Source organism: Dermacentor andersoni, chromosome 1 (assembly GCF_023375885.2).
Source record: "Dermacentor andersoni chromosome 1, qqDerAnde1_hic_scaffold, whole genome shotgun sequence".
Lineage (NCBI taxonomy): Eukaryota > Metazoa > Arthropoda > Arachnida > Ixodida > Ixodidae > Dermacentor > Dermacentor andersoni.
Genome location: NC_092814.1, coordinates 76,465,725 through 76,491,573, shown reverse-complemented (window position 1 = coordinate 76,491,573; position 25,849 = coordinate 76,465,725). Strand labels below are relative to the sequence as shown.

Sequence of the window (25,849 nt, the reverse complement as noted above, 5' to 3'; positions counted from 1 at the left end):
AGCTTCGTCCTGATCTCAATACTAAGAGCGACATTACTAAACTTCATGAGCAAACTATCCAAAGGACGGCATTGCTTTCTAAAGCTAGATGGCGGCCGTCTCATAAACGAACCCGTTGAAACTCCTTATACCTCAAGAGCGCCTATCCAAATAGGTGGGAGCGGAGAATCGGTTTGCTCACCATCCACTGCACACAATTTGATGAGATTTGTTGCATTTAAAAGAAAATGTTCAAATCTACCTTCTGCATAGACCAGATTATTTTGGTCTTTTTTTACACAAATGTTTTTGTAAAAATTGTGGATTACAAAATAAAGAAAATGAACCATCAGAAAAGTTTACAGCTCTGTAACTCAGTTCAGGCCGAGTTCAGGTTTTCTCTCATAATAAATCTCTCGCTCTCTCTCTCCCTGTTAAGCTGCGGCGGCGAAAGCGCACTAAGCTACTCATATGGGACGTTTCATCTTGCTCCTTTGCCCTTGGAAACAATATTTAGGCGCTTTTCGAGCTCCATTTGTTCAGTATAAATCACCGCTAAGGTATAGTTCCCGATTACGCTTCATGATGTTAGCGCATTTGCAATCTTGCGCCTTCACATGGTAGGTGTTCTGTGTACGTTTATGTCTTCAGTGACATCAAATTTGTTTGACTTATTCTTTTCACTGCCTAGTGTGCGGTATTCTCATGTCATAACTTTTCAAATAGTGTACACTATCTTTTCGTCGGGCCATATGAAGGGGCATATAGGAAACGTTAGAAGGGAATGGGTGAGGCACGCCGCGCGATATAGGCACAGAAAAACCCGTTACTCGCCTAGACCTTGTCCCATGAACCGGGCGCTTTAAAATTTCTGCGCTTCATCTCCCTAGGAAATTTGCCTGCGCCACGGGTCGCATGCAAATACTTATACGTTTAAAATTTTGCGCATATCCTGCATGTATGATTTGAGATATGGAAAGAGTAAGCAGAGGGAATAAGATTGCCGGATGTCGTCGTCACAACCGGTGACACAAGCGTGCGAGCCTCGGAAAGAAAGCGGCGCAATCGATAGTGCATGAGCTCTTATCAGTTGCGACGAGACTCGGCACATCAGATAAGACACCTGTGCTGCAACCCAACACTGGAAAAGAATCGCATGAAGATACAGCGTGAAGATACATGCAAACATGGAAGGACAGGGGAGATGTGCTGTGTGCGTGACACACTGCAGAGAGGCACCCCTCCAGGAGGCAAGTGTGTTTTCGCATCTCTCCAGCCGTGCTCCAACTCACCTATGGAGAATATGCTTTTGCTGGCCTCTGCACAGGATTCGTAAGTCAGGCCACATCTCATCACTTTCTTAGGAAGTATATCCTCTACTAACTCAAAGGAGACCGCCATCTGGCTTCTCTACAGGAAAATATTCAGCCCATAGACATCAAGACTTGCTTTAAGCTACTCAAAAAAAAGTACCAGTTGTGTTTACAACTGATAACGGCATTTCCGGAAGCCTTCCTCATCGTGTATGCCTGTCGCTATTATTCGGAACATATCACAGCGCAAGTGGTGGAGCTTGCACGTGAATAAATGTGTCTCATGATCAAATATTAAACTTAAAGCAAGGCAGACGCAAAAGTGGCACGCAAACATGGAGATGAAGCGTGAGTTCTATGACACTTACATTTTCTCCCCCTTGACAAATAGCTATAAAAAGTAAGCGCTGTTGTATATGTCCCTAATAAGAAATAAAAGTGGTCGAAGACAAACTAAATATAAAACATGTGTAACCTAATGTTGTAATGACTGAAAGAGGCAGGAGAAAAGAACTTCGTCTTCGTTTTTTTAACTATTGTGCATATCTATTAGGCCTGCTTCTCATGCATACAGTAGCGTAGAAACCAATACAAGTTATCTAGTGTTTAGTTCCTTGTCATCGCCCTAAAGTTTTCCATGAATCAAGGCGACTGCAGTAAGATTACATCGTGAAATAAGCAATATAATCCGTAGATATACGTTTGTGCGCAGAAAAAAAGTCTCTATGATTGCACATTCAATACCGACGTTTCATTTTCTGATAATTGTTAAAGACACACAGGGCGCTGTTTGTGTGCGTTGGAATGACATGACTGTAAAATTTACATTTTTAGTGACAGGCGAACGCCAAAAATTTCTCTTGAAAATAAATAGAGCTATGTCAGTAACTCGAAGACAAAACAGTTCTTAACTCATCTCTTTGGTCATTTCCTAAGCATGCTCTTCCTGACCCGACCAGACAGATTCCAGCAGGAGTTCGGTGTGGTCGAATCAGGACCATAAATTGCTTTATCGGAGTGTAGTCAGGTAAAACGCAACGGGTTCTGCGAGAACTATAATACATACTTTCATCTCCGAAACTACAATACAAAGTTCTAATGTTAAGTAAAAAGTAAGCAATGGTTCTTTCGGTTGTAACGTGACATAGAAACGTTCCACCCTTTCATATAAGCACCAGTTTGATATCTTCTTAAAATGAACTTTGCAGCAAGCACAGAAGTCATTTGTTGCTGCTTTAAAGATTTCAACTTTTTGTATTCGTTATAAGCATGTCTCAAAAGAGGCTTACCTGCTAAAGCGAGGTCCATGCTGTCCGCAGTGTTTCCTAACAGCGATTGTCCATGGATGCTTGGCGATCCCGAGGAGTAAGACATAGGGCCTAGGTCCGGTGGCAGACTCTGCATCTGGGACACCGGGCTAGGCACGGGGCTAGGCGGGGGCTGCTTGATGTATTGCGAGCTATGTGTAACGCTCGGGTGCGGCGGACAGCTACTCCAGGCCGCCGACATAGTGTCCATGGAGATGCTCGGAGCCGCGGCAGAGTACATGGACGAGTTCAAGGGAAGATCACCAGAGCCAGCGCTGGACATGGGTGTCATGGGTTGCGGCAGTGAGCAATTGGCCAAGTAGTGGTGACTCATTGGCCCTAGCGAGTTCTGGCCTGTAGAAGCAAAGCTACAGTGAGACGTGGGAGCCAGCGCCGCTGTGGAAGACGGCATCATCGACTGTGGGTCGGTGGACATGTAGGCTTGGTGGTGGCTTGTTGCAACTTGAGCATGACCTGGTAGGACACCGGCTTGGTGTTGCTGTTGGCTGAGTAGGTCGTACGGTGTTGGAGGAAGGAGACCTGTGCTAGAAGGCGTTGGGTAGAACGTTGTGTAAGCCTTCATGGTCTGGCATTTTCTCCGAAATCCTCGGGGTCTCCGCCGAAAGGAACCCTCCTCGAACATGAGCTGGCTGCTGGGATCGATAGTCCAGTAGTGGCCCTTTCCTGGGCGCCCAAGTCCTTTGGGTAGCTTGACAAAGCACTCATTCAAAGAAAGGTTGTGCCTGACCGAGTTCTTCCAGCCTTGATAGGGTCCTCTAAAGAAGGCAAACCGCTGTTGAAGGAAGTTGTATATCTCGTTGAGGGTCATTCGCTTGGTAGGGGAGCTCTCGATGGCCATAAATATGAGGGCGATGTACGAATACGGGGGCTTCTCCTGTCTCCGCACACCTGCCCCAGACTTCTTTGTAGTGGACACGACCTTGTCCTCAGAGTCGGGCTCAGTGGACGCGTTGAGACTGGCGTTATTGCTCGACGAGCAGTTGTTTGTGGTGCTCACGGCAGGCATGCTGATGGATAGTTCGTCCAAGCGGGTGTGCTCACACAGCTGGTTTGCACTGTGGGTGCTGTCCATAGTGTTGGGCATTGGCATCTCTACCTTGACCATCTTCATACTGCGGCTGCCGTGAGGCAGCGCCCGCTCCCACTGCTTTCACCAACTTTCACTCACGATATCGGTGGCCTGACGTTGCGGCACCGCGCGGCCATTGTTGCTTCTGCTTCTCGCACCTGTCGCAATGCGGACGCGCTATCCGAAACCAGAGAGTCGCGAGGTTGAAACCGCCAAACGCACTTCTACTGCGTCACACGAGGGGAGAGCCCTGAGGCGAGGCAGCTGACGGTTGGCGCACTTGTCTCGCTCTAACACGCAGTGAGGACGGGGGAGGCTGCAAGAGGGAACGGGCAAGCAAAACAAGAGCAACGGGGGCGGGCCTTGCCCACATTGGTTGCGGGGCTAATCGTAAATCAGGACGGCCCGAACGTCTCCCTCGAGTGGGCGGACGCCCCTGGGGGAGGGCGCTGAGCGGGGCGCGCCGCCGGCGAGTTGCCCCACGCCGCCGCGGTCGCGTGCCTGCTTCTGCGCGGGCCCAGACGGTTTCTGCCGCTGACGCCGTCTCCCCGGTTACCGCGCTGCGGCTACACTTCGCGTTAAAGTCACTGACACCTCCAATTACTGCCCTGCTGCTGCCGTTGTGGCTCAAGAGCCAGCACGGCCCAGCCCTTTGCAAAAATAGGCGCACACAGAGCAGTCCTGCGTTGGTCCGGAAGAAGGTGTTTATTTTGCAGCCAGAATCATCGCAATCTTGCGCTCGGAGAAGAAAAAAAGCGTGGTCCTGGGGCTCTCGCTAGATTTCGCCGCTGAAAAGGCGCAGGCAGTGACAGAATGAAGTTAGTTTCTGACACTCTCCACAACAGATACGTGTCATTTCCTTTTTTTCATTATAGAATATGTATGAAAAAAAAATATCTTACTCTGCATAGCGCATCTATAGGTATCGGACAACGAAGATTTAAATCAGAGCTACAGCTACACGTTTCAACCAGTCCACCTTAAATATCATATGCACTGAAACGAAGTCGTATGAAGTGGCACGCATTTATATGAAGTCAAGTGCATCATCATTTTATAAGCTGTTTTCTACGGCACATTCTACGGTGGCTGCCCCAGAAAGGCGGTGGTGCCGGGTTCGAGTCCCGGACCATGACGAATTTTTCTTCAACTCTTTTTTTCTCTCGAGGAACCCGTGTGGGTTTCATTTGTAGCAATTTGCTACATTTGGTGGATGTCTCATTTTCCCTTTATTAAATACTAAATACCGGTTCCTTAGAAATGGAACTGCTTCTTTATACATCAATTATTAGACCCACCCTGTAATACATCTGCCCAGTATCACATTATTGTACAAAAACAAACGTCGATGTATTAGAAGTGGTTCGACATATATGTAACCGACTGTGTCATTCTTTTTTTTCAGAGACTAAATTGCGTATTCACCTACGGATATCATGAAAGAGCGTAGTATTCAAACTTAACAGCAACATAAATCCTGTGTCTATTCTTACTTCTTTTTCCTGCCTGGGTCATCAAGGCCGCAGCACGAAATAAATAAATAAATAAATAAATAAATAAATAAATAAATAAATAAATAAATAAATAAATGAATCACTGCCTTGCAAGCAAACACATGTGAACCAAGGGAAAAAGTGTTCTTAAACCAGTTTGGTCAAAAGATAGCGTGAACTAGTAGCTCTGTTCATATTGGGGTCAGTGCCATAACGACACAAAGCACTTAGTAGAAAACGTTAGGAGGGCGCGTGAAACGATCATGGTTTAGTTGGTTCACATCCGAGCAGCAGGACGGATGTCTGAAAATACGCTCTTATCTGGTGCAGCCAATAAGGTTTCCTTGTTTACCTCGTTATGGTTGCAGATGATCAGTCTTCAGGTCAGAAACTAAGTGTGGAATGCCTTCATTCTTATTTCCCGAATGAACAGTTGGAGGATACAGGTGAAATGAAAATTGCTGTGAAATAGGAAGCACAACTTTGCACAAGCGGAAATATTTGTGAGGATTGGAGGATATAGTTTAACAATGCCAAAACAATAACCAGTGATAGCCATGATGATGGATAACGTCGTTTTATATAGAACGAAGTGGTCGACAAGGGGTGTACAAATAAAGGACTTGCGATAAGTGCCTAAATACAAAAGTTACATATACATCTGTATTGATTTCGGTGCAGTATTCGTGTGTGCCGCTCCTTGAATAGAAACGATCTCGCATATCTGCGGGCCAGACATTGTTAAAATGGGTGCCGTATAACTATAAAATCACGTAATGGGTACTTTGACGCAGTTGTTTTCTCCCTTTCTCTGCTGCAGTCTTAGATTGATTTAAGTGACATATGAAAAAAAGTGACATTTCTCGTTGACTGTCCCTCAACAGAAAATGGTTTGACATAAACTAACAGTGGATATTACTGGGGGTGAACTAAAACTTTTTATATTAATGAAGCGCTGACATCCACATTGTCAATTATACAATCTGAGCGCTGTGAGCAAATTGTATACATTACTTGGCCAACTCAGTTCAGTGGAAATGCGCAAGGTGGAGAAAGATTCGTGAAACGGAAAAATTATCATCCACTCGACCGATATCACGAAGCTATAGTAAGACAACATAGCGTCTTGCTATTGTCGGGCGGATGTCGCGTGTGAAGGCCCTCAACAACAAAGGCTTCATGCTGAAGTTTCAGTGTATCCCCTTCCACATTGGCACTGCTGGCAAGGACGAACCTGGTGCTCTTTTATGTGCAGCACTGTAGCATCTCCCGAAAGCCAACGTCCCAAAGAGTGACCAAATGACGAAGCCAAACCAAGCGGTTTGGTCGAAAAAAAAAGAAAAAGCATCACTACTGCGTGGGATAAAGACAGGATCTTCCTATACGCCAACATAAAGACAGGGAGTACTAATTCTCCGCTCTGTACTACGTGCAGCGAGACAGGAGACATCGAAGGCTTTTTAAAGCGAAACTTTTTTTATTTCTTTGTTTACAGAATACTGCAGGCCAACTTGTGGCCCAAGCAGGAATTCGTTCATACAGTAATGCAATTAAATACGTTCAAAGAAAAGAAGTGCTTATGAAATATGAAATACGTTGAATCATATGAGGTACATTGAAGGATGATATAAGTACATAAAAAACACATTCTGCAAGCATACAATGCAAGGGACTGAATTGAAAGGAGAGAAATATTTGCAGTACCAGTTTACACACTTGTTTTATTTTTATTTTTTTCATGCTAACACGCATGAAAGTACTCACGCGGTCACACGTTTATTTGAAATGCAGTTCTTCAACGGCATGTAATATGTTATTGGACAGGAATACATTGGCCGGCAGAGAGTTCCAATCATTTATTGTTCTACGAAAGAAGGAAAATTTAAAGCAATTTGTACTCGCGAAAATAGGGGTTATCTTGTCGGGGTGGTAATTTCTGGTAGCTCTAGCTGGTAGCGGCTGGAGACAGGGTGAATGACCAAGTTGTAGTTCCCTTTTCCAAAGGCGGAAAAGCAATGGTAGGCGTGCTACCTTTCTTCGGGATTCTAGGGTGGCAATATCATTTTCATTAATCAATTGAGAGGGGGAGTCATAACGTCCATAACAATTATGTATGTAGCGGACGGCAAGCCTGTTTATGTTTTCCAGTTTTTAAATATCTTTTTTTTCGTGAATGGGTCCCAGACGACGCAAGCATATTCAAATCGCGACCTTACGAGTGTGTTGAATGCCAATTGTTTCACGGATGGAGGAGAATGTTTCAGCTTGTGTCTCAGTAGGCCGAGTTTACGTCGAGCAGACGCACAAACATTATCAATGTGTTGCGACCAGGTTAGACGATTGTTGATGGTTACACCCAAATATTTAAAGGAGACTGTTTCAGTGACCGCGGATTGATTAATAGTGTATTGATATGCTAGAGGGTGTTTTTTGTTGGTAATGCGCATAAAAACCGTTTTTTCTTCATTAAGTTTCATTTCCCAGGTGTCGCACCAGTCAGAAATCGCAGTAAGACTTTTACTCAGGATCACTTGATCATTGGCATCTTTCATCTCTTTTTAAAGTAAGCAGTCGTCCGCGAACAATTTAATACTCACACTATCGTCTATGCATGCTGTTATGTCATTAATGTATACTAGGAAAAGTAGCGGTCCGAGCAGGCTTCCCTGCGGCACTCCCGAATTGACGGGGAGACATCCAGAGTAATGGCCCTCAACATCGACGAATTGTCTGCGCATGCTCAAATATGCACAGATCCAGTTTACAATGTTAGGTGGAAACCCATAGTTGCTTAGTTTTGTTATCAAACCAAAATGAGAGACCCAATCGAAGGCTTTGCTGAAATCGAGGAATATAACATCAACCTAGCCGGCTTTATCAAGAACGGAGGCAAAAGCGTAGACGCTGGAGAGAAGCTGAGTAGTGGTAGACAGCCCCTTACGAAAGCCGTGTTGGCACGGGGATAGAATACCACGTTTTTCAAGAAATTCCATCATGTAATTTGAGATAATATGCTCTAAAAGCTTGCAAGATGTAACCGTCAGTGATATAGGGCGATAGTTTGATAGTAATGTAGGGTCGCCTTTCTTAAATACAGGCACAACACGAGCGACCCGCCAGTCTGATGGAACGATGCCACAAGATATGGACGAGCGGAAAATTACGAGAAGAAAATGTGAAAGCCACTCGGCATAGCGACGAAGAAAAGCATTAGAAATGCCGTCAGGACCGCATGTCTTTTTTGTGTTTAGATTTAAGAGCATAGAAAATATACCCTCGTATGTTATAAAATCAGAATTTACGTTTTCCACATCTTCAGCAATGACCGGAGAGCACTGATTACTCAGAGAAGATAGAATGGAAGTAATGATTAAATTTGGATGCCTGGTGTTGCTTATCTTGAATTATCTGACCATCAATCTTTAGGTGGTCAAGAGCTTGCCTCTTCTTATAGTTCAAATGTCGCCAAAATTTTTCAGGGTCAGTCTTAAAAAATTGGGTGAGCGTGTGGGAGCAATAAAACTGCCTACCTGCTCTAATTTTTTTTAGTGAGTGTTTGTTTTAGCTCGTCGAATACTGGGCCATTTTTTTTTTTTTGCCTTCGGAAACTTTTTACTTTTCTAACGAGGTGGATTATATCTCGATTGATCCAAGGATTTTTTCGGTGCACCTTATCAATACAGAAGTGGCAAATGGATTTCAGCTTTAGCCATAGGTAGTCAACATCATCGCCAGAGAAGTCTTCCAGTGCTAGTTCAAGGTAATCGATAACGGACTCGTCATTTGCTTTGGTATAGTTTTTAACGGATTTGCATTCTTTAAGCGCGTTATTGTTTGAACTATCTGTTCGACATGTGAAGCACACAAGCCGATGATCTGATATGCCTTCCTCAACGGTTATTTCAACGTCTCGAAGAGATCTGCTGTGAAAAACCAGGTAGACTGTTTCAGTACTTTGAAAATAATATAACCGCTAACGACTGCCAGGTGCATGTAGAAGTCAAAACGCCGGGCTCCCACAACTCACGGAAATTGTGCCACAATATAGGGGGTGATAACTTTCAAGTTTTGTGGAATTTTTAAAAATCGCTGTTGCCAAATGCCATAATTCTATTTCTTGAGCTGGATCCTTCAGAGAGGCGGGCATTACTTGCGTGAGAAATCGGAACACGTATTCAGCTAATTAAAAATAACTAATTACCTTCTGAGTTAATTAGTTTACGGCGCATATTGCAATTTACGAAATGTAGCCGGTGAGTTTGCGAGGCGTATACACTTGGAATGAAGTTCCAGAATGACGCCAGTTTGGAGATATGCGCCATCAAACTCGCCTTAAATATGCGCTGTTTTTCCACTTAGTTTTTGAACAAAACATTCCTTTATGCATTGAAGCACAAAAGTAACTGGAACGCTCACGTATCTCGCCCCACACTTTGGGAAATATTATCTCGAAACTGGTGTCATCTTGGAGATTCCTTTGGAGTGGATACGCATTGCAAGCTGACCAGCTACCATTCGTAAATGGCAATATGAGCCGTAAGTAATTAATGAAGAAAGTTAATTATTTATTTTCGCTAATTACGTGAATATGTACTTCGATTTCTTGGGCTAGTAATGTCTGCCTCTTCGAATAAACCAGCTCGAGGACAAGAATTATGCCCTCTGCCAATGGCGACTTTTAGAAGTTCCGGAAGGCATCTGCCTTTGTGAACGCAGTCATTTCAATACGTGTACAATTAAGCTATTATGTAGGAAGCTGCACGCTGCACGTTTCCTGTAACGTCAACGTGACGCGACATTCATTATAATCACTTCAATACCCGTAGTGAATTAATTTCAAAGATCAAATGCACGTTTGTACGCCTCCCCACGTGCATAAAGTAGCAAACTAGACTAGGTCTGGTTAACCTCCCTGCCTTTCCTTCCTCCATTCTCTCTCTGGACCGTGCACGATTCGTCAACCACATTATTATTATTATTATTATTATTATTATTATTATTATTATTATTATTATTATTATTATTATTATTCGCTTTGAAATGCGGTGGTGACAAATAGCCACCTAGCCTGCTTGATTTAATCACGTTTTACTACATCTATCGGCATCTAGCCTTTCGCCTGTCTCACCTCGATGTTATCTTCCGTATTTAAAACCCCTATCACTATATTGTACCGTTACCTACGCTTGCAATGACTCCGGTTCTATCAAGCTGTTACCTGCTTTTTTTCCACCAATACTCTAAACGTCTCTTACTTATCTGAACTGCTGACCAGTTAATTCTTCCACCTATTTTGAATCCCAATGCTTCTGGAAGGTGGAAACAGTCACACATTTTTCTAGTTTATACAGCCAATTTTGAATAATTTAGGACAAGAAGTGCAGCCTACTCTTACTAGCGTTTCAATAAATTTAACATCCGAATGTATTTTGTCAAGTGCTAGTAGTGGTGGGCTGTTGAAATAGGCGCGTTTAACCTGGCGATCGAGGCCGGCAAAGGATCTGCCTGAGCGTCTGTTGCTGTTTCGCTAGAGTGTTTACCACGAGTGGAGCGAATCTCTTAGAAATGAGGAAGAATGTGTGACGCTTCCTTGCGGGCTATATCGTATCCTTCTTGAAACACAAGGTGTTGTGGGGCACGCATGTGGAAGGTCTTTGTTCTGTACGTTATCAACAAGAGCGTCCCTTTCACCACGGTAGTCCCACGATGGTAGCACCATCAAGACTCCATCATCGCCGTCATCTACATCATCGAGCAAGTGAAAACCGACGACATGAAATAGTTATTTTTCGTTTTATTATTTACATTGCGTCCGTGAAAGTGATTCAGTGAAGATAAGAGACACCATTGGTAGGTACCTTTGGAAACTGAGAAGCGCATCAGTGAATAATAAAACGAAAATGCGCAGCATCGCTGCTTACGACTGACCTGATGTCACAGCCGCTGGACTTGCTTCATCAGGCCAGCTTCTTCCCTCCAGCATGCTTTCAGTTTCGAGAGGACGCAGATGGCTTCAGAAACAAAGGAACAACTGTTTCGATGAAAGGTGTTGCGAAGTCCCTTTGATATTCATTTTGCTTGTAAATGTTTTGTTTAACCATCCACCGCAAAAATTCGCGTCTATGCATGCACGTTTGCCACCGATGTACGAAAAGAGGCGTTACGAGAGCGTTCAATAAAAACAGCGGCAGTTTGTTTTTTCGAGAAACTTGATCGTCCCATACATGCATATCATGCACGCTACGCTTCAAGTGGTCTGAATGGTCGTGTGTGTCAGTGCGATGGAAGAACAGACACATCATGATGACAGGTGTTTATTTTGACCTCGTGACGTTATGACAGCAATGTGATACGTGCCTCACGCACAAAATAAAACAAAAAAACATCCCTGCCCCAGTCCTCGATCGTATCGCTCCGTTCCTTGTAGCATTTACTCGTGTTTTTCGCTTATGTCAAGGCCTCTGGCGTCGTGTGTACGCTCAACAGGAAGCGGTCGAGTAGCAAGGCATTTCGGCTGCATACTTGCACCACAAGCACAATAAACTTTTAATAACATGACCCCACATTATTGAATTTTTTGTTGTTGGTGCGAGAACACGTTGGCGCGCGAATACGGCGCCGGCGTCTTGTTTCATGAACTGGAGGAGTTCTACACAAATTATATACATTCGTGTACATAGTTTGTACACTAAAAAGAGTTGGTTGCAGCGAATACGCACGGTTCGGTATTACAAAGCAATAGTCAACTCAACACAACATTACTGAGCAATTATCACGCCAATAGTGGATGCAAAAGTGATTGCTAGAATCGTATTGTGTATGGGCATACACTATTACTGTCCAGCAATGCCACTGTGCTTTGCAAATGTCTTGAATTGCGCACTTTTGCGTACCTGTATATAACCACGGAATTAATAACTTCTACAAACTGAAAGACTTCCGATCTAATGTCATTAGCGCCGATTTCCCTCGATGTATTCCTGTATCATGACGCGGGCACCCTAGGAGACTAGACGCGTCTTCGTCTGCATGGCCGCGATAGCACTATAAGTTTCAGCGTGCCGAATTCCTGCAAGATGGTTTCTGTGCAGGTGGTGCCAACAAGTGATCGTTTAATAAGACTTTCTTTTAAGGAACGTAAGCGGAATGTAGAATTCATAAGAGGATCAATATGAAAAGAGATTGGAACTCCTGCAGCCATAGTCAAATCATGTCCTTCCATATACATGCGTGGATTGATGTAGCTTTTAGAAGACAGCGCAAATAAGTTATGATAGTCGGACGGAAAACATTTAATCTCACCGATATGCTTTTCATGCTGGCGCGCTGGCCTGGAGTATTACAATATCCAGGTATCATAAATGTTATCGCGCGTCGCGCTTTTCTGATGTTTGTGAGCTCTTTGAATGCCTCGTAATTTAGTATTGTCTTCATTGTTTAATTACTCTAAGTGATGCAAGCTGCAGCTGAAATTCACTGAAAACTACCCACGTTTACCCCTTTGCTACGAAGTTATGAACTAAACCGCAGACAAGGCTACTGAATAGTTTAGCGCACTGCTGACTATGTAGTCCTAGATGACTTAAATGACTTAAAAATAATTTTGGGGATTTACGTGCCAAAAATCATGATTTCATTGTGAGAAACATCTTAGTGGGGGATTCCGGATAAATTTTGATCACCTGAGGTTCTGTAACGTGCCCCAAAATCTGAGTACACGAGTGTACTTAGATTTGTACAGGTAAGATTTCTACAATCGGCATAACGAAGAACTAGAGCTCTTTCTATGTTTATCCTGTATGTTCGTTTTTGTAAGCGCTGTGCTTTCATTGTGGATGACCAATAAGCCCGAATTTTCGCTTTAGTTGTGAAGGGGAACCACTGGTTTTGTTTTTAAGCGATCGTTCCTCCTGATGTGTGGATTCAAACCTAACATGCCCACATAACCTTGTGGAATTTAAACCGGAGCACCCATGATCAGGAGCCGCTATGGCCTACTCACTACTGATATGGCTGTCCCCTTTCGTATTCCTCATGGAACTGAATTGGAAATCCCATAAAAATTGTTACTGGCGTATTTTCTTGCTGATGCATATGTATACAGTAGTTTGGAGCACATCAAATACGAGATTTCTGTTAACCGAGGCATACATGTATGCGGTCGGAGGGCACTCACCGCAATGTGCGTCTCTATTTAAAGATTTAGTCTATTTTAGCATTTCTAATCGTGCAGATTGCACTGTGAGTAGGCGTATCATTTCTATCAAGTTCATATGCAACGGTGCTCCTAATCAGACTGCAGTGTCTTTGGGTGTCCGACCGCAGAGGCGCTGCATTCACCGGCGCCGACCAGCTTTGTGAGAATAGAGGTGTCTAATGTCGTAAGGGCCCTATACGTTGCGATGACTGAGACCAGCCCTGACGGTAGCAGCACTTGCCACAAGACATATGCTGGTACTGGTCAATTTAGTGCTTTGAATCTAACAGTGAGACATAGGTGTTTCCACACTACTGCAATTCTCAGGTCTACTGCCGTGTCCACGGTAAAGGCCGCAGCTCCTCTCTAGTGCGCGAGACACATAGCAAACTCGCAAAAGTAGCGTAGATGAGTGGTCAGGGTCCGATTTCAATGGGTTCCAAGCCAGTGCGGCCTGGCCGGCGGCAACGAATGCAGTGAAGACATGAGGATCGCCATTCGACGCCGCCTTCAACAACAGCACCCCGATCCACATATCACGCACGGAACCTTTCGTGGCAGAAAGGAGGGGCTAGGGCCGCTACAGTAGCGTGTCGGGTGCATGTGGGTGGAAGCGCGCATGCGACGCCTCGGTCTTGTCGCTACGAACAATTGCAACAACCATGGGAAAATGGCGACCCTGCTCGTGCGGTGCAGTCCATTTGTGTCACCGCGTGCGAGGAACTCTTCACCAGCAGTATACCTCGCTCATGGGCTGTCCGTTGACAGCGCCGAAGAGGTCATATGGCCACGTAGCCCATCTAGTGCACGGGATGCACAAAAAAAAAAAAAAAAAAACCTGTGCGCCTTTCTTGGGCAGTCGGATCACGTAACTCAGCTATACTATACATGCAATAAACAGGGACCGTGTGTGGGGCGATATAGAACAAACACACGCAGAAATGAAAACTATGCAAGTGAACTATGCAAAGCTATGCAAGTAAACTATGGTTTACATTGACATAGTCGCTCAATTGTAAATAAGTTTAAATGCTGTGATTGATTCGTGAAGTTTAGCCACCCAAAGAAACACTAGAGATATTAGAGAAGCCATAGTTGAGGGTTTTTGACCACCTGGAGTTCTTCAATGTGTCCCGAAATCTAAGTACACGAGCGTTTTTGTGTTTCGCCCGCACGCGACAAGTAATTGAAGCCGCGACCTCGTGTTCAGTGGCAGAACGGCCCACCTACTGCGCCACCGAATTACCTCCTTCGACTTCATACTCTCTGCTATTCTTTATCCCTGTTCTTCACTCTCCATACTCGAAGCCTCTTCTGGATGGCCGCCGTTCAGGTGTCAGAAGAGGAAGCCAGACAGTTACAATGGGGTCGATAGCAATTTCCTTTGCTTGCTTTTTTTGAAAGACTCCGAAATACACAACCAGTTCAAACTTACACTACTTATTACTATACTATTTATGGATCATGGTCGGCTACTTCGTCGGTACTCTTTTGCCGCAATATTACACGTGTGCAATAGTCTGCTAGCTTTTGTCTAAGTGGGCAGCTTTTGTGAACTTATGTGGCCACTGTTGTCGACAACTAAAGGCGTGTTCCGTAGCAGGGCGAACAAGTAGCCGAAAGGCAGTAAATGGCAATAAAGCCTGGATCTTCCGCATTTTGCAGTGGCTCGTGAACACCATAGTGAGCATTTTGGGTGAATCTACGTACAACTTTGTACTAACATAACTATAGGGAGATCTGGTGTTAGTCTCGATCCGTGCGCCGCCGGCACGTCACTTTTTTTTTATTATTAACTACGACAGTGTTGAAAGTTTCGCTACTGATAGGCCCGTTATTCTAAAATCGTAGCTATAAACAAGAACAAACCATCAAATAAACGAAACGAGTGAACGATATAGGTAGACAAAATAGAAATAATCAAAGCCTTTCCCTATTGCTTAGATTAAAGGAAACTTACACTACATACTAAGAGCTTACATAAATTTAAAAATATAAGCGTATTACCCATAATATAGAGTCAGCGCACAACCTGTGACCAGCATGAGTAGTCTTAACTGATAATGATATAGTTCGATTCATTGCAAAGCGCATATAAAGAATCAGTAACGCGCAAAAGTCATCATGACAATAAACTGACAGAGAAAAAATCACACCGAAGCACTCAAAATGTCAACCACAAGAAAGTCATCATGGCGTTGCCACGTGACAAATATTACGTCATACAACAATCTCTTGTCACAAGACACTAATGAAGTCACTGTCCACCAGAAACTCGCTCAAGGGTTTTGCAGCTTCTCTTTGTTTATAGGGTCAGGAACAGGGTTATACTAATTTCTCACAGATAAGGGACTCCTATCAAAGACGTCAAGACGACAACAAAGGGCCTCCCGATGAAGGTCAAATTGTGAGCGTTCGATGAGAATGGGCTTTACAAAAGCGTCCGAGGTGCCACAATGTACACAGTCTGAAGAGGGCCTACTTCGTATCAGACATAGAAAGCGGAGCGTGTACGCCAGTTGGAGACCTAGACGATGCAAGAGTCTGCCTGGAATGCAAAGCCCGTTCTATCCTTTAGGATCGATGAGACGAGAGGGAAAGGATAAATGAAAGGCAGGGAGGTTAACCGGAACTGAGCCCGGTTTGCTACCTTGCACTAGAAGGAGAAATACTAGGGAAAAAAAAAGAGAGTGACAGAAAGTCGAGTCCTCCTTACGTGAAATGCGTACTCTCCGCACCGCTTTAAACGATCTAGAGGAAAGACCTGTCTCACGCTAAGCAAGGTCTTAGAAATTTGATCTGGTATATCGCAGCTGCAGAAAGCCACAAAAGTGCCGCAGCGATTTCTGAAAGCTACTTGGCTGAGCGTCCGTCTGTGACCCAGACGGACGTCGACGTCGGCCAATCGTGTGTACATTTTGTTAGAGGCGTAACAAAGGACAGTACAAGAGAAACAACATCAATATTTTTTGTGGCAGTAATTAACCTCCTACAGCCTCTAATATTTAGCATCGTATTGTTGTAAGAATATTGCAAATAAAAAGTAAACAGATCTTACGCAGGTGTGGGAAGCGATGTTGTGCCAAACATTTTGGAGTTACCTGGCTACCATCATCGCTTCGGGATCTGCAAAGCATTACCAGTTGGGCTAACATGTTTGTGTAATAACGCGACTATGTTAACTAGTTTGTATAAGTTAGTGATCTAGTTGCACACGAATAATTCTCTCGTTGACACGACAGAAGTATATGATGCGTCACTCGAGAGCGAGCGAGAGAGAGAGAAAAGCTTTATTGGTGCAGTGTTTTTTATTGAGGAGTCAAAATGTTCAGGCCCTCTGTAGTCCGTGGCTTCCGTTGACCGATGTATTGCTCTCGAGTTGAAAATACGAAGTTGTGTTCAAACCCATCCGCCGAGTGATGATGTTAATAATCCTCATCTATGGCGCTTACCCAGTCGAGGTGGAAAGGCCAAGAATTGAGCAACAGGAGGTAGCGTAAGAAAAATACTTATTACATGAGAGCCGCCGCCTGACTGGCTGTCTTTGTTACATGCATTTTTTTTTTGCAGGACTGAGCATGTGTGTATTTGAACCTTATCGCTTTTACGTAGGTTCTGTCTTTCTTCAATGCAGTACAGAGGGGGGGAGGAAGCGTCTGTGGTCTTTTGTGGGCGACCCTGGTTCGAACCCACATTCGGGCACAACTTTTTTTACTGAAGGCACCTGAAACGAGGCGAGGCAGGAGCTTACCTGTAGGCATACCGCCAAGTGCCTGGTATAAGGCAAAGAAGGATGCGAATGGAAAAATGCGAGTACACCTAAGCACTTCTTATGAGCTGTGAGTGAGAAAGCATTAATGTCCAATTGAACGCCGCTGAGCGGTCCTTCGAGGGGCAACATGTGTTCCGATTCTCTAGCTCTGCTCCGTAGAGGCGTCCTCATGACGTGGCGTCGCAGCCAATGGGAATTTAGTTGCCGTTTGGCTGCTACAGACGCCGGATTTTTCGCTCAGTAGACCATTTGATGCATCAATAGAGCTTGTGCGTGCTTTGGACAATCGCAACGGTCTACATTAGGTACAAGGAGCAAGAAACATGGTAAGGTTGTTTGAAATGATGAAAACAGACGGGAGGCTTAAATAAGGTTTTATTAATTATATTAACCTGCGTTCTGAAACTGTAGTTTTTATTCTGCCGTTATTTACCAAGGGACCGAAAATTAGAATATGCCGTATACATTTCTTTAATTCTCAGTGAATTTGGAGATTCTTGCCAGTTTCTCTCTTTCAGCTTCACGGTTATCTCGTGTCATGTATAGGCGCAACGTTGATGTAGTTTCATTAGCTGACGGTGTCGCGTCATTTGTCGTTGCTGCTCTTCAAAAACTCTCATAATGACGCTCACCTTCTCCGCAGTGGTTTCTTGTGTAAGCCGTCCACATCGTTTTGGCTCCTCGAGCAGCAGGGACAGCAGCGATGACAGGAAGAGGCCTGCTACCGCAGACCTGTCATTCGTGTGACCTGCCCTCTTCGATGAGCGAGGTGCCGCAGAGTTGCCCTGAATGTTCCGCGGCGCATGTGCTGGCCATCTTGCAGAAAAAAAAAACGCAGATACAACACACGCGTCGGAATCAATGTGAAGCGGTTAATTAAATGCTGTACAGCTAAATGCAATGAGTGCAGTTGTGTTCAGCCAATATGCAGCGTGTATACTTATGCAATATTTATGTTTACGTAGCACAGCGGTCACAACTTTAATCTCATGCGATGTTTAAGCTTATGTACTACTGCACCCTTCACCAGCTATGCCGAAATGCGCACACCAAATTAGGTGAGTGCTTAGTGTCAGACATTGAATTGAATCGAATTTTGTGATCTTCCGGACCAAAACCACGATCTGATTTTGGGGCACGCCGTAGTGGGGAACTCCGGATTAATTTTGACCACCAGGGGATATTTAAGGCGTCCCCAAAGCACGGGATACGGGCGCTTTTAGTGTGAGACATCGACCAGGACTTCGCTGCAGCGATGTCACTAGGACGAAGGCGATGTATGATGCTTGTCGAGGCAAGAACAGATATGAAAGGTACATGGGTCACCGAGAAGTACGGCACGTATCTAGATATACGATTAAGGTTGTTATACCCCATCTATCGTCTATCGGCATGGCACATATCCTGTGACTCAAGAATCTTCATCATTGTCAGCCAATTTTTATGGCCACAGCAGGCCAAAGGCCTCTCCCAGCGATCTCCAATTGTCCCTGTTTTACGTTAATTGATTCCTACTTCAGCTATCTTTTTTATTTCGCTGAACAGCTTGACTAACGTTAGCTGAGACACACATATAACGGTGCGACGACTCACATCAACTAGCCACGTCATATAGCCTCGCTGTTGATGTTGATTCCTCTTCAACATGGCACCTACCTCGCTTCCAGCGGGGCCGAGCAGCTCGTGCTCCTTTCGCACGCGGTCTTCATCGTCTTCGTTTGGCAGAAAGCCGTCGCTGATACCGAGACAACAGCAAAGCTTGTAACGGTTTTTGTAAAGAAGCAGAATTATGTTGCTCGTTTAGTTGCACCAAGATGTAATATAGGTAATGTTTAATATCCTCGAATAATATAATATTTATGCTGGTTGGCGTTGCGTGATGCGGTTAACTACCACGTTACTCTTCTAAAGGAGGAATAAAAAAGAAGCCTGATGCAACGTGCTGTGCGTTGAATGTGGCAGTATATGTTATGCAATATATACGTATATGTTGGTATGAGAAGTGGGTAGAACTGCCAGCTTCGCGCGCTGCTGCCATTACGTTTAGTGTGAAAACGCTAGGGTAAACAAGCAAAGAACTCCTTGTCGCTTATTTGCAGTATTTTCCACAAAAAATCGTGTACACCGCTCCTAAATACTTTTAGCGGTGTAGCGGGCATTTAATGTTAAACAATTCATTTCTTTGTTTGTTGGTAAGAGTGTTCTGCATACTAGTATATGCTTGTGTAGGTGAATGCGTGTGTTGCAGGGCTAGTTGCTTTATCTTTTTTCTAAACGAAGCTTTCTTTGCAAAACCTCCCGGACTTTTCTGACCGTGGCAGCTGGCTGAGTGCTGCTGCTGTCATGCCCAATAGCGCCCACATAACTAAACTCATGAGCCACTCCACACTGTCAAGGTGGGTGACCAGCGAAGCTGTTTAGGAAACAACAAAGAGGTGACACAGAATTTTGAACAAAGGTACGAACACATTTACTGTTTTTATTGGTGGTTATCGTGACAAAAGGTGCGCATAAAAATTTATTTTTATACAGTCGCGTTCATTCGTGTTATGCATTCGTTATACACATTCATTATATACATTCGTGCTTTCATCTCGCGATATATTGAGGCAACGAATTTGAGACTCGCGGGATCGAACCGGCCATGGCGGCCGCCTTTCGATGGAGGCGTAATGCGAAAACGCCCGTGTATTTGGATTTAGGTGCACGTTAAAGAACCCCAGGTTGTCGAAATTTCCGGAGTCCTCCACTACGGCGTGCCTCATAATCATAAAGTGGTTTTGGCACGTAAAACCCAATAATGTAATTTTTGAAGGAATTTGAGACCGAAATCACCGCACCGACTGGCAGTCGGCCAGTGCCGTCAGCGCATCCGCAGATGGAGGGGCAGTATGGTACGCTGGCATCATGCTGGCATGATCAGCGCCATCGGAGCCAGCTGTGGAAGAAGAAGACGACGAAGGCGCGAGCATTGGCACGAGCGCGAGGGGTAGTATGGGAACGCTGGCGTGATGAGCGACAACAGAGCCAGCTGTAGAATAAGACGACGACGACGAACGCGCGAGCAATCGTACGAGCGAGCACGTTCGCGCGCTTACGCCGAGTGGCGCCAACGAGCCAGCTGTGGAAGAAGACGACGACGAACAATCGAGCAGTGGGACGAGCCATTGCTGATTATGATAGTTTTTGCTCGCACGCATGAAAATTTCATGGAACCCTAGCCATAAACAGCTTCGCTGTAAAGAAATGAAAAATGGATCAAGTGTTTGATGCTGGGATCGAACCTCGGTACCCGACTCCAGCACAGCAGCTCGATGCTCTAACAAGCATTAGTGCACAATAATTTCTTGTGTTTTCTTTAAATCTTATACCCTGGTTTTGACGAAACAAAACGGAGTAACATTATTAAAACGAGTCAGCCTGTCTTTGCTGACAAAACAGGATCGAGATTTCTTGTATTGTAGCATTAGGCCACAATCGCACGTACACTTCTATCATGCGAAAGCAAACTAGCTCTTTGAGATGATCGCCTCGTGTTTATGATGATTATTATTTCCTTACTATAGCACATACTCACAAGGATGGGCTGACCAAGAGGCGGGCGGTACATTTAAAATAAATAAGAAGAAATAAAGTAATGCAAGCCAGTATGTCACATCGCGTCGCACGGGTGCACGTGCGCGCGTGCCAGTTTCCTTTACGCCAAAGAGGCAGGAATGAAAGGGAAAAATTTATATAATTTCATTAATCGCTTCACCAAAGCTTCGTTTCTCATAGATGTGCCTTGGACCTGCGTAATATTTTTTGTTCGCCTTCGTAACGAGTCTCTGGAGTTGCGTGCCCTGCCTGTAGTTGAGCTAATTCCTTAATATTTATTATATATATTTTCTCTTCAAGCTACACTAAACAAAGAACACTAAATAAAATATTTACTAGTGCTCTAATCCTTCAAAACCATATCTTCAGTAACTTGGTGGAGAAAAAATCATTATTACTTGTATGAAAGAAAAGAATGCCAAGCTTTTCTATGTTGAATACTGGGACGAAATATTGCCGTTGGTACGTCATTGTAACGTCACGGATTTCAAAGCAGTTTCTCGAATTTTGGTCATTTTGCTGCAAGAAATGTTATCAAAACGTTACGTGTGTGTTTGGTTCCCTTAGAATGCAATATAGTTCTTTTTTTCTTCTTTTTTTTCGATGAACCGCGCAGTCGCTGCCAAAATCTGTGACGTCACGGCCTTCTGGTGTGGAAACATCAAGGCGGCGTCACCACCTGTCTTTCGATTTTGCATGTTTCTTTAATTTACCAAGCCTCCTGTCACAGTAAGTTTGGCCATTTTGCTTTTGCAGAAACCTAATTCACTAATACAGCTCAACTCAATGTTCTCACTTTAAATATTGTTGTATGACAATAAGCGGTCTTTCTGAACTGTCGAAATACGTTTGAAAGTTGGAAAGGCGAAGATTTGCCTGCGCAGCACGAAAAGAATTCTCGGAAATAGGGCGGGAGGAGTGAAAAGATTCAGACGGCTCAACTGGAAATTCCGAAAACGAAAGCAAACTATTATGTGTTAGCCTAAGGAGGGAGTTTGTGGCGTGTAAGAGAGGTCGGCCACCTATTCTGCTGAGCCTTTAGAATGCAAGCCAACAAACATAGCGGCGCCGCAGAAACAAACCGTAGAGTAAGCGCGGCGTCCCGTCTCTGCTTACGTTTGTCTCCTCTTTTTTTTTAACAGTTATGCGAACGCATTACATATACACACACAGCAGAGCGACAAACGACGAAAGTTTATTTCTGAATCGCAGTTTCAATAGCACCATTGAGGCAGGAGTTTGCTTCCGCACTACTCCAAGAAAGAAAGAAAGAAAAAAAGAAAGAAAGAAAGAAAGAAAGAAAGGAAGAAAGAAAGAAAGCTGTTTATTTCGACCGGATAACTGTAGCTTCGATTTGTAAGTCGTATATATACCAGGCGTTTCAGCGAAAACCAAACAATTCTAAAGAAATAAGGAAAAGAAAAATGGGAAAACAGTGCAATTGCAATAAAGCTGCGATATTTTCGGCCGCATATTACAGCTGTCAGTTGATATCATTAGCTGAAGAATTATGATTACTGAATTATTTAAATAATGAAATGCACTGCACAACATTCGTGTTTTATACACGTTGTTGTGTAGTTGTGTGCTAGCAAAGACTTTCTGACATAAGTGGAGTGACAATGCACATCGCAGTAAGTGGCGGACGGTTCTCTTGTAAGTCTCGGGATGCCTATTGAAATGAGAAGCCCTGAACACTGGCTGACTTCGATTCCGCAGTTGCATGAAATCGTTAAATAGCGAGTTTCAGTTAAAATTTTAGAGGGTGGTGTGTGTGTGTGTGTGTGTGTGTGTGTGTGTGTGTGTGTGTGTGTGTGTGTGTGTGTGTGTGTTATCGAATAATTCCTGATGTTCGCTGAAACGAATAATGTATTGTAAAAAAAAGTTGCCTCTTTATTGCAGTAGCACATCTATTGCTTGGAATGACTGGAAGTGAGCAAGTTGGTACGGATGTCCCGTCCATTCCCTCTCATGTCTCCTTTTGTCTGCGTTGTGTCGTGCTGCCCAAGTGAGTAACAAATTACGTCCACACGGTATGCATAGTTTGTCTTTAATCGCTGCCGATAGCGCTAAATCAACATTGCGTGTAAGGCCTGCTCTTCTGTTTCATGATTCTTGCCAAGCAGCTTCGCGCGTAACTGAAATCAGTGTACAAGTTTGAGGCATTCCCGGGATTAGTTGGCTAATAAAGAAAAACGTTAGCGTGCGAACAAGCATACAAAGAAGTCGTTTTCAGTAGATAAACTGTTGAGTAAGGTGTAGCGATAGATCTGTGCCTTCTTATGTACAGACAAATACAACTGACTGTTGTAGCGGCAAGTGCGCGGGGCGAAACAATTAGTAAAAATAAGGAGAAAGTGAGATGCCCTTTAAAAAGAAAGGCAGGGAAAGTTAGTAAATGCAGCAGTTAACTACTTGCGACAGACGTTTACTAACTTTTCGCCCCTATTTACTAACATAGGAGGTTTATTCAAGTGCATGCCAGATAAGTCTAGTATACATCGTATTGGTTGTCTATGGAGCCTTCTTGTGCCATTTTTGTGCAAAATTAAGATAAACTACGTTTTGTATTTATTTTTTATGTTAGAGTAGGAGTTATGTGCTACGTCGTCGCGCAGTTGTCTGCAGGCAGTACGATATATAAATTCAGGTCCAAAGCTGCGAATAATTATCCTCATACATAAGTGCTCACCGGTACTACGTGTACTCCCTCAAGGCATGGCTATAGAACTTCTAATAAGTACATGTCGCGTAGTGGCTTCGTGTGTATGCGTTGTTCTGACTGGCTGTATATGACTTCCTGGGCATGGTCACCTGAAGGTGTGCCACAACGTTTCCCCGTTAGTATGACTGTTATGAATCATGGCGAATGAATGTGACAAGAATAACGCGGTTATCGTTTTCATTTGTTTGCGTTGTTATGCTTTTACAATGGTTTCGATGAAATATGACAAATAGAAATGGCGCGTAAACGAAGTAGTCGCCATCATATACTGTTATTTACACTGTAGTTTTGTTAGTATCGTTACTACGTTTTGTACGTGGTATGTGCCTCATTGGTAACAGTTACTACTTTTTATTTAGTTAGTAAAGCTAGTACCACTACTGTTAACTTTACCTGTATGTGCTATGTAGGCACTGGAATGAACTTTGCGTGAAGACGAACCAGCGTTTTCGCAGCGCAAGTGTGTGCAAGTTGGGAGGATACGATGGTCTGAATTGCAATAAACGCCGAGCTAAAATTGTATACGGCGCTTCCAAACCGTGACACAATTAAGACTGTGCGAAGCACACTGCCCCGGGTAAACCAGTTGGGTACGAAGCCATTCAGCGACGACCCTGCCAGAGGCCACTATAACGTGATAGTGCACGGCGATCATAATTGTGGCAACGGCAACAATGGTTTGACATTATCGCTGCAACCAGAGTTAACTGCCAGACAAGCTGCGTAACTGCTAAATATAAAATTGTTCTTCCAATAATTAAACTTATTAATAAGTCACCATTAGGTTTTGTCAAGTTTTGTGTGGTTGAAGAGCTGCGAATGAGGTTACCATTCTAAGTCCATAAAGGATCTAGTTCGGATATCTCCCTGTCCGCAAAGGACTCTTATCAAAACGTTTATATTCCATTATGGCATGTTAACCCGCGCGAGGGCCTTTCCTCTAGATGCCCCCCCCCCCTAGTACAAACGCCTTCGGAGTTCCTGTATTTCGGAGGTATGGCTTGCCTAAAGTTACTGCCATAGCGCAGCCGATCTGATGGTTTCGTCTGCTGTGTTGATCATAGGGAGGCTGGATCAGGAAATGAATCTTGGGAACGGCACTGGCTGAGACGGCTCGATCCTGGCTATGTGCCGCCGTCAGTTCTCAGAGGGCTGGTGCCTTAGTTGAACACTGGTGGCTGCGGTTGCCCTGGCGATCTTCATGCATGGGGGCATTTTCGGCTCGGAGAGGCCATCACTCTCCGAACCTCGATTTCCGTTGGCTCCTGAAGATATCGCTCAGGCGCCCTCAGCAGATGCCGCCTGTTGCGTCGTAACCTTCTGCCATCTTCCGTGTCTACATGACTTGATCTTGGCACGGCCGGCCCTAGAACCTCTTCCTTGCGAGTCCATGAGTGGTCCTTGGCCCTTATACGACTGCTCCTTAAGTGCTGGTAGACACCCACCTCGAGTTTTGGTCTTCTGCTGTTTGGTCACGTGGATTCTTGGATGCGGGCTGAAGTCTTGTGCAGTGTCGTCTTTCCTAGAGGCGTTTCCTTCTTCCAGTATGCTGGAAGATGTCTATTTGAGCTCTGTATACCATGCATGCTGCGGTGCAGGCAATAGGACTAGAGGTTCTTGCGACTGTGTGCAATGTGGCGAATTTTTTCGCACCCTTATGTAATTGCCATTGCCTCCATGACTATTTGCGAGCGTCTTTGTTCTCATAAGCAACTCGTGCGTGACGCCGCAATAGCATCTCTACTAGCCTACATATTGAAAAACTTCCTGAAATGTTTGTTTCTCCGGTAGGTAGCGCATGCGCTCTCTTGTCAAGCGAGCCTTGCAATATACAAAAGCTGTTTTTATACATGTGTGTTGGAAAGATCAATGAGGAGGATTACCTTTTTGTTATGGTATAATCACCATCGCCAAAGATTATCTTTTTCCAACTTGCGTAGCAGTCTACGTACTCTGATCGCAATCTCTCTATCTTCAAGGATCTAATAATCACTTTGCTTCCTCGTTGGCACAGTGACCCCGCACAACTTTTTTTACGACTGATCATAGCTCATCACCAGTGTAAACCGGGAACTTATACGCCAGCGGCAACACCTTTTCGTCCCTTTGGTACCTCGGCAACTGTTCGAGGTAACTCGGACATTATAAACAGTACATGACCATTCCCGGAATTACGAAGAAGGCGAATCATTCTTCTGTGGGTTTGAAGTGGTTGACACGAAAAACACGGAGCCCACACGCATATTTACCGCGTGTCTCAGCGACTACTGTCTCTAATTTTTCAAAGCTTAAGAGATTTGCTACACAAGAATGCTTATTGCAGAACAAGCTTCGAAACAAGGGTGGACGAAATAAAACTCCATGTCGGATCATTTA

The 25,849-nt window shown here is 44.3% G+C and overlaps 1 protein-coding gene and 1 long non-coding RNA gene across 4 annotated transcripts in view; one reads left to right on the top strand and one right to left on the bottom strand.

Moving 5' to 3' along the window:
- The window catches only part of LOC126544057 (uncharacterized), a 65,938-nt gene extending 61,979 nt beyond the window's left edge, over positions 1 to 3,959 (bottom strand). The window contains exon 1 of the mRNA XM_050191259.3: positions 2,582 to 3,959. Coding sequence (XP_050047216.1) covers positions 2,582 to 3,731 — 1,150 coding nt within the window. The 5' untranslated portion in view covers positions 3,732 to 3,959. The remainder of the gene's footprint in view (positions 1 to 2,581) is intronic.
- Positions 1 to 22,753, top strand: part of LOC140215587 (uncharacterized) — a 104,348-nt gene extending 81,595 nt beyond the window's left edge. Inside the window, exons 4-5 of one of the 3 annotated variants that reach the window (XR_011892470.1) lie at positions 21,365 to 21,477; positions 22,651 to 22,753. This is a non-coding gene — a long non-coding RNA (uncharacterized lncRNA). Of the gene's footprint in view, positions 1 to 17,794; positions 18,256 to 21,364; positions 22,069 to 22,650 lie in introns of those variants that run through there. The other 2 variants (XR_011892469.1, XR_011892471.1) reach the window with 2 other exon arrangements.
- The last annotated feature ends 3,096 nt before the right edge of the window (positions 22,754 to 25,849 follow it).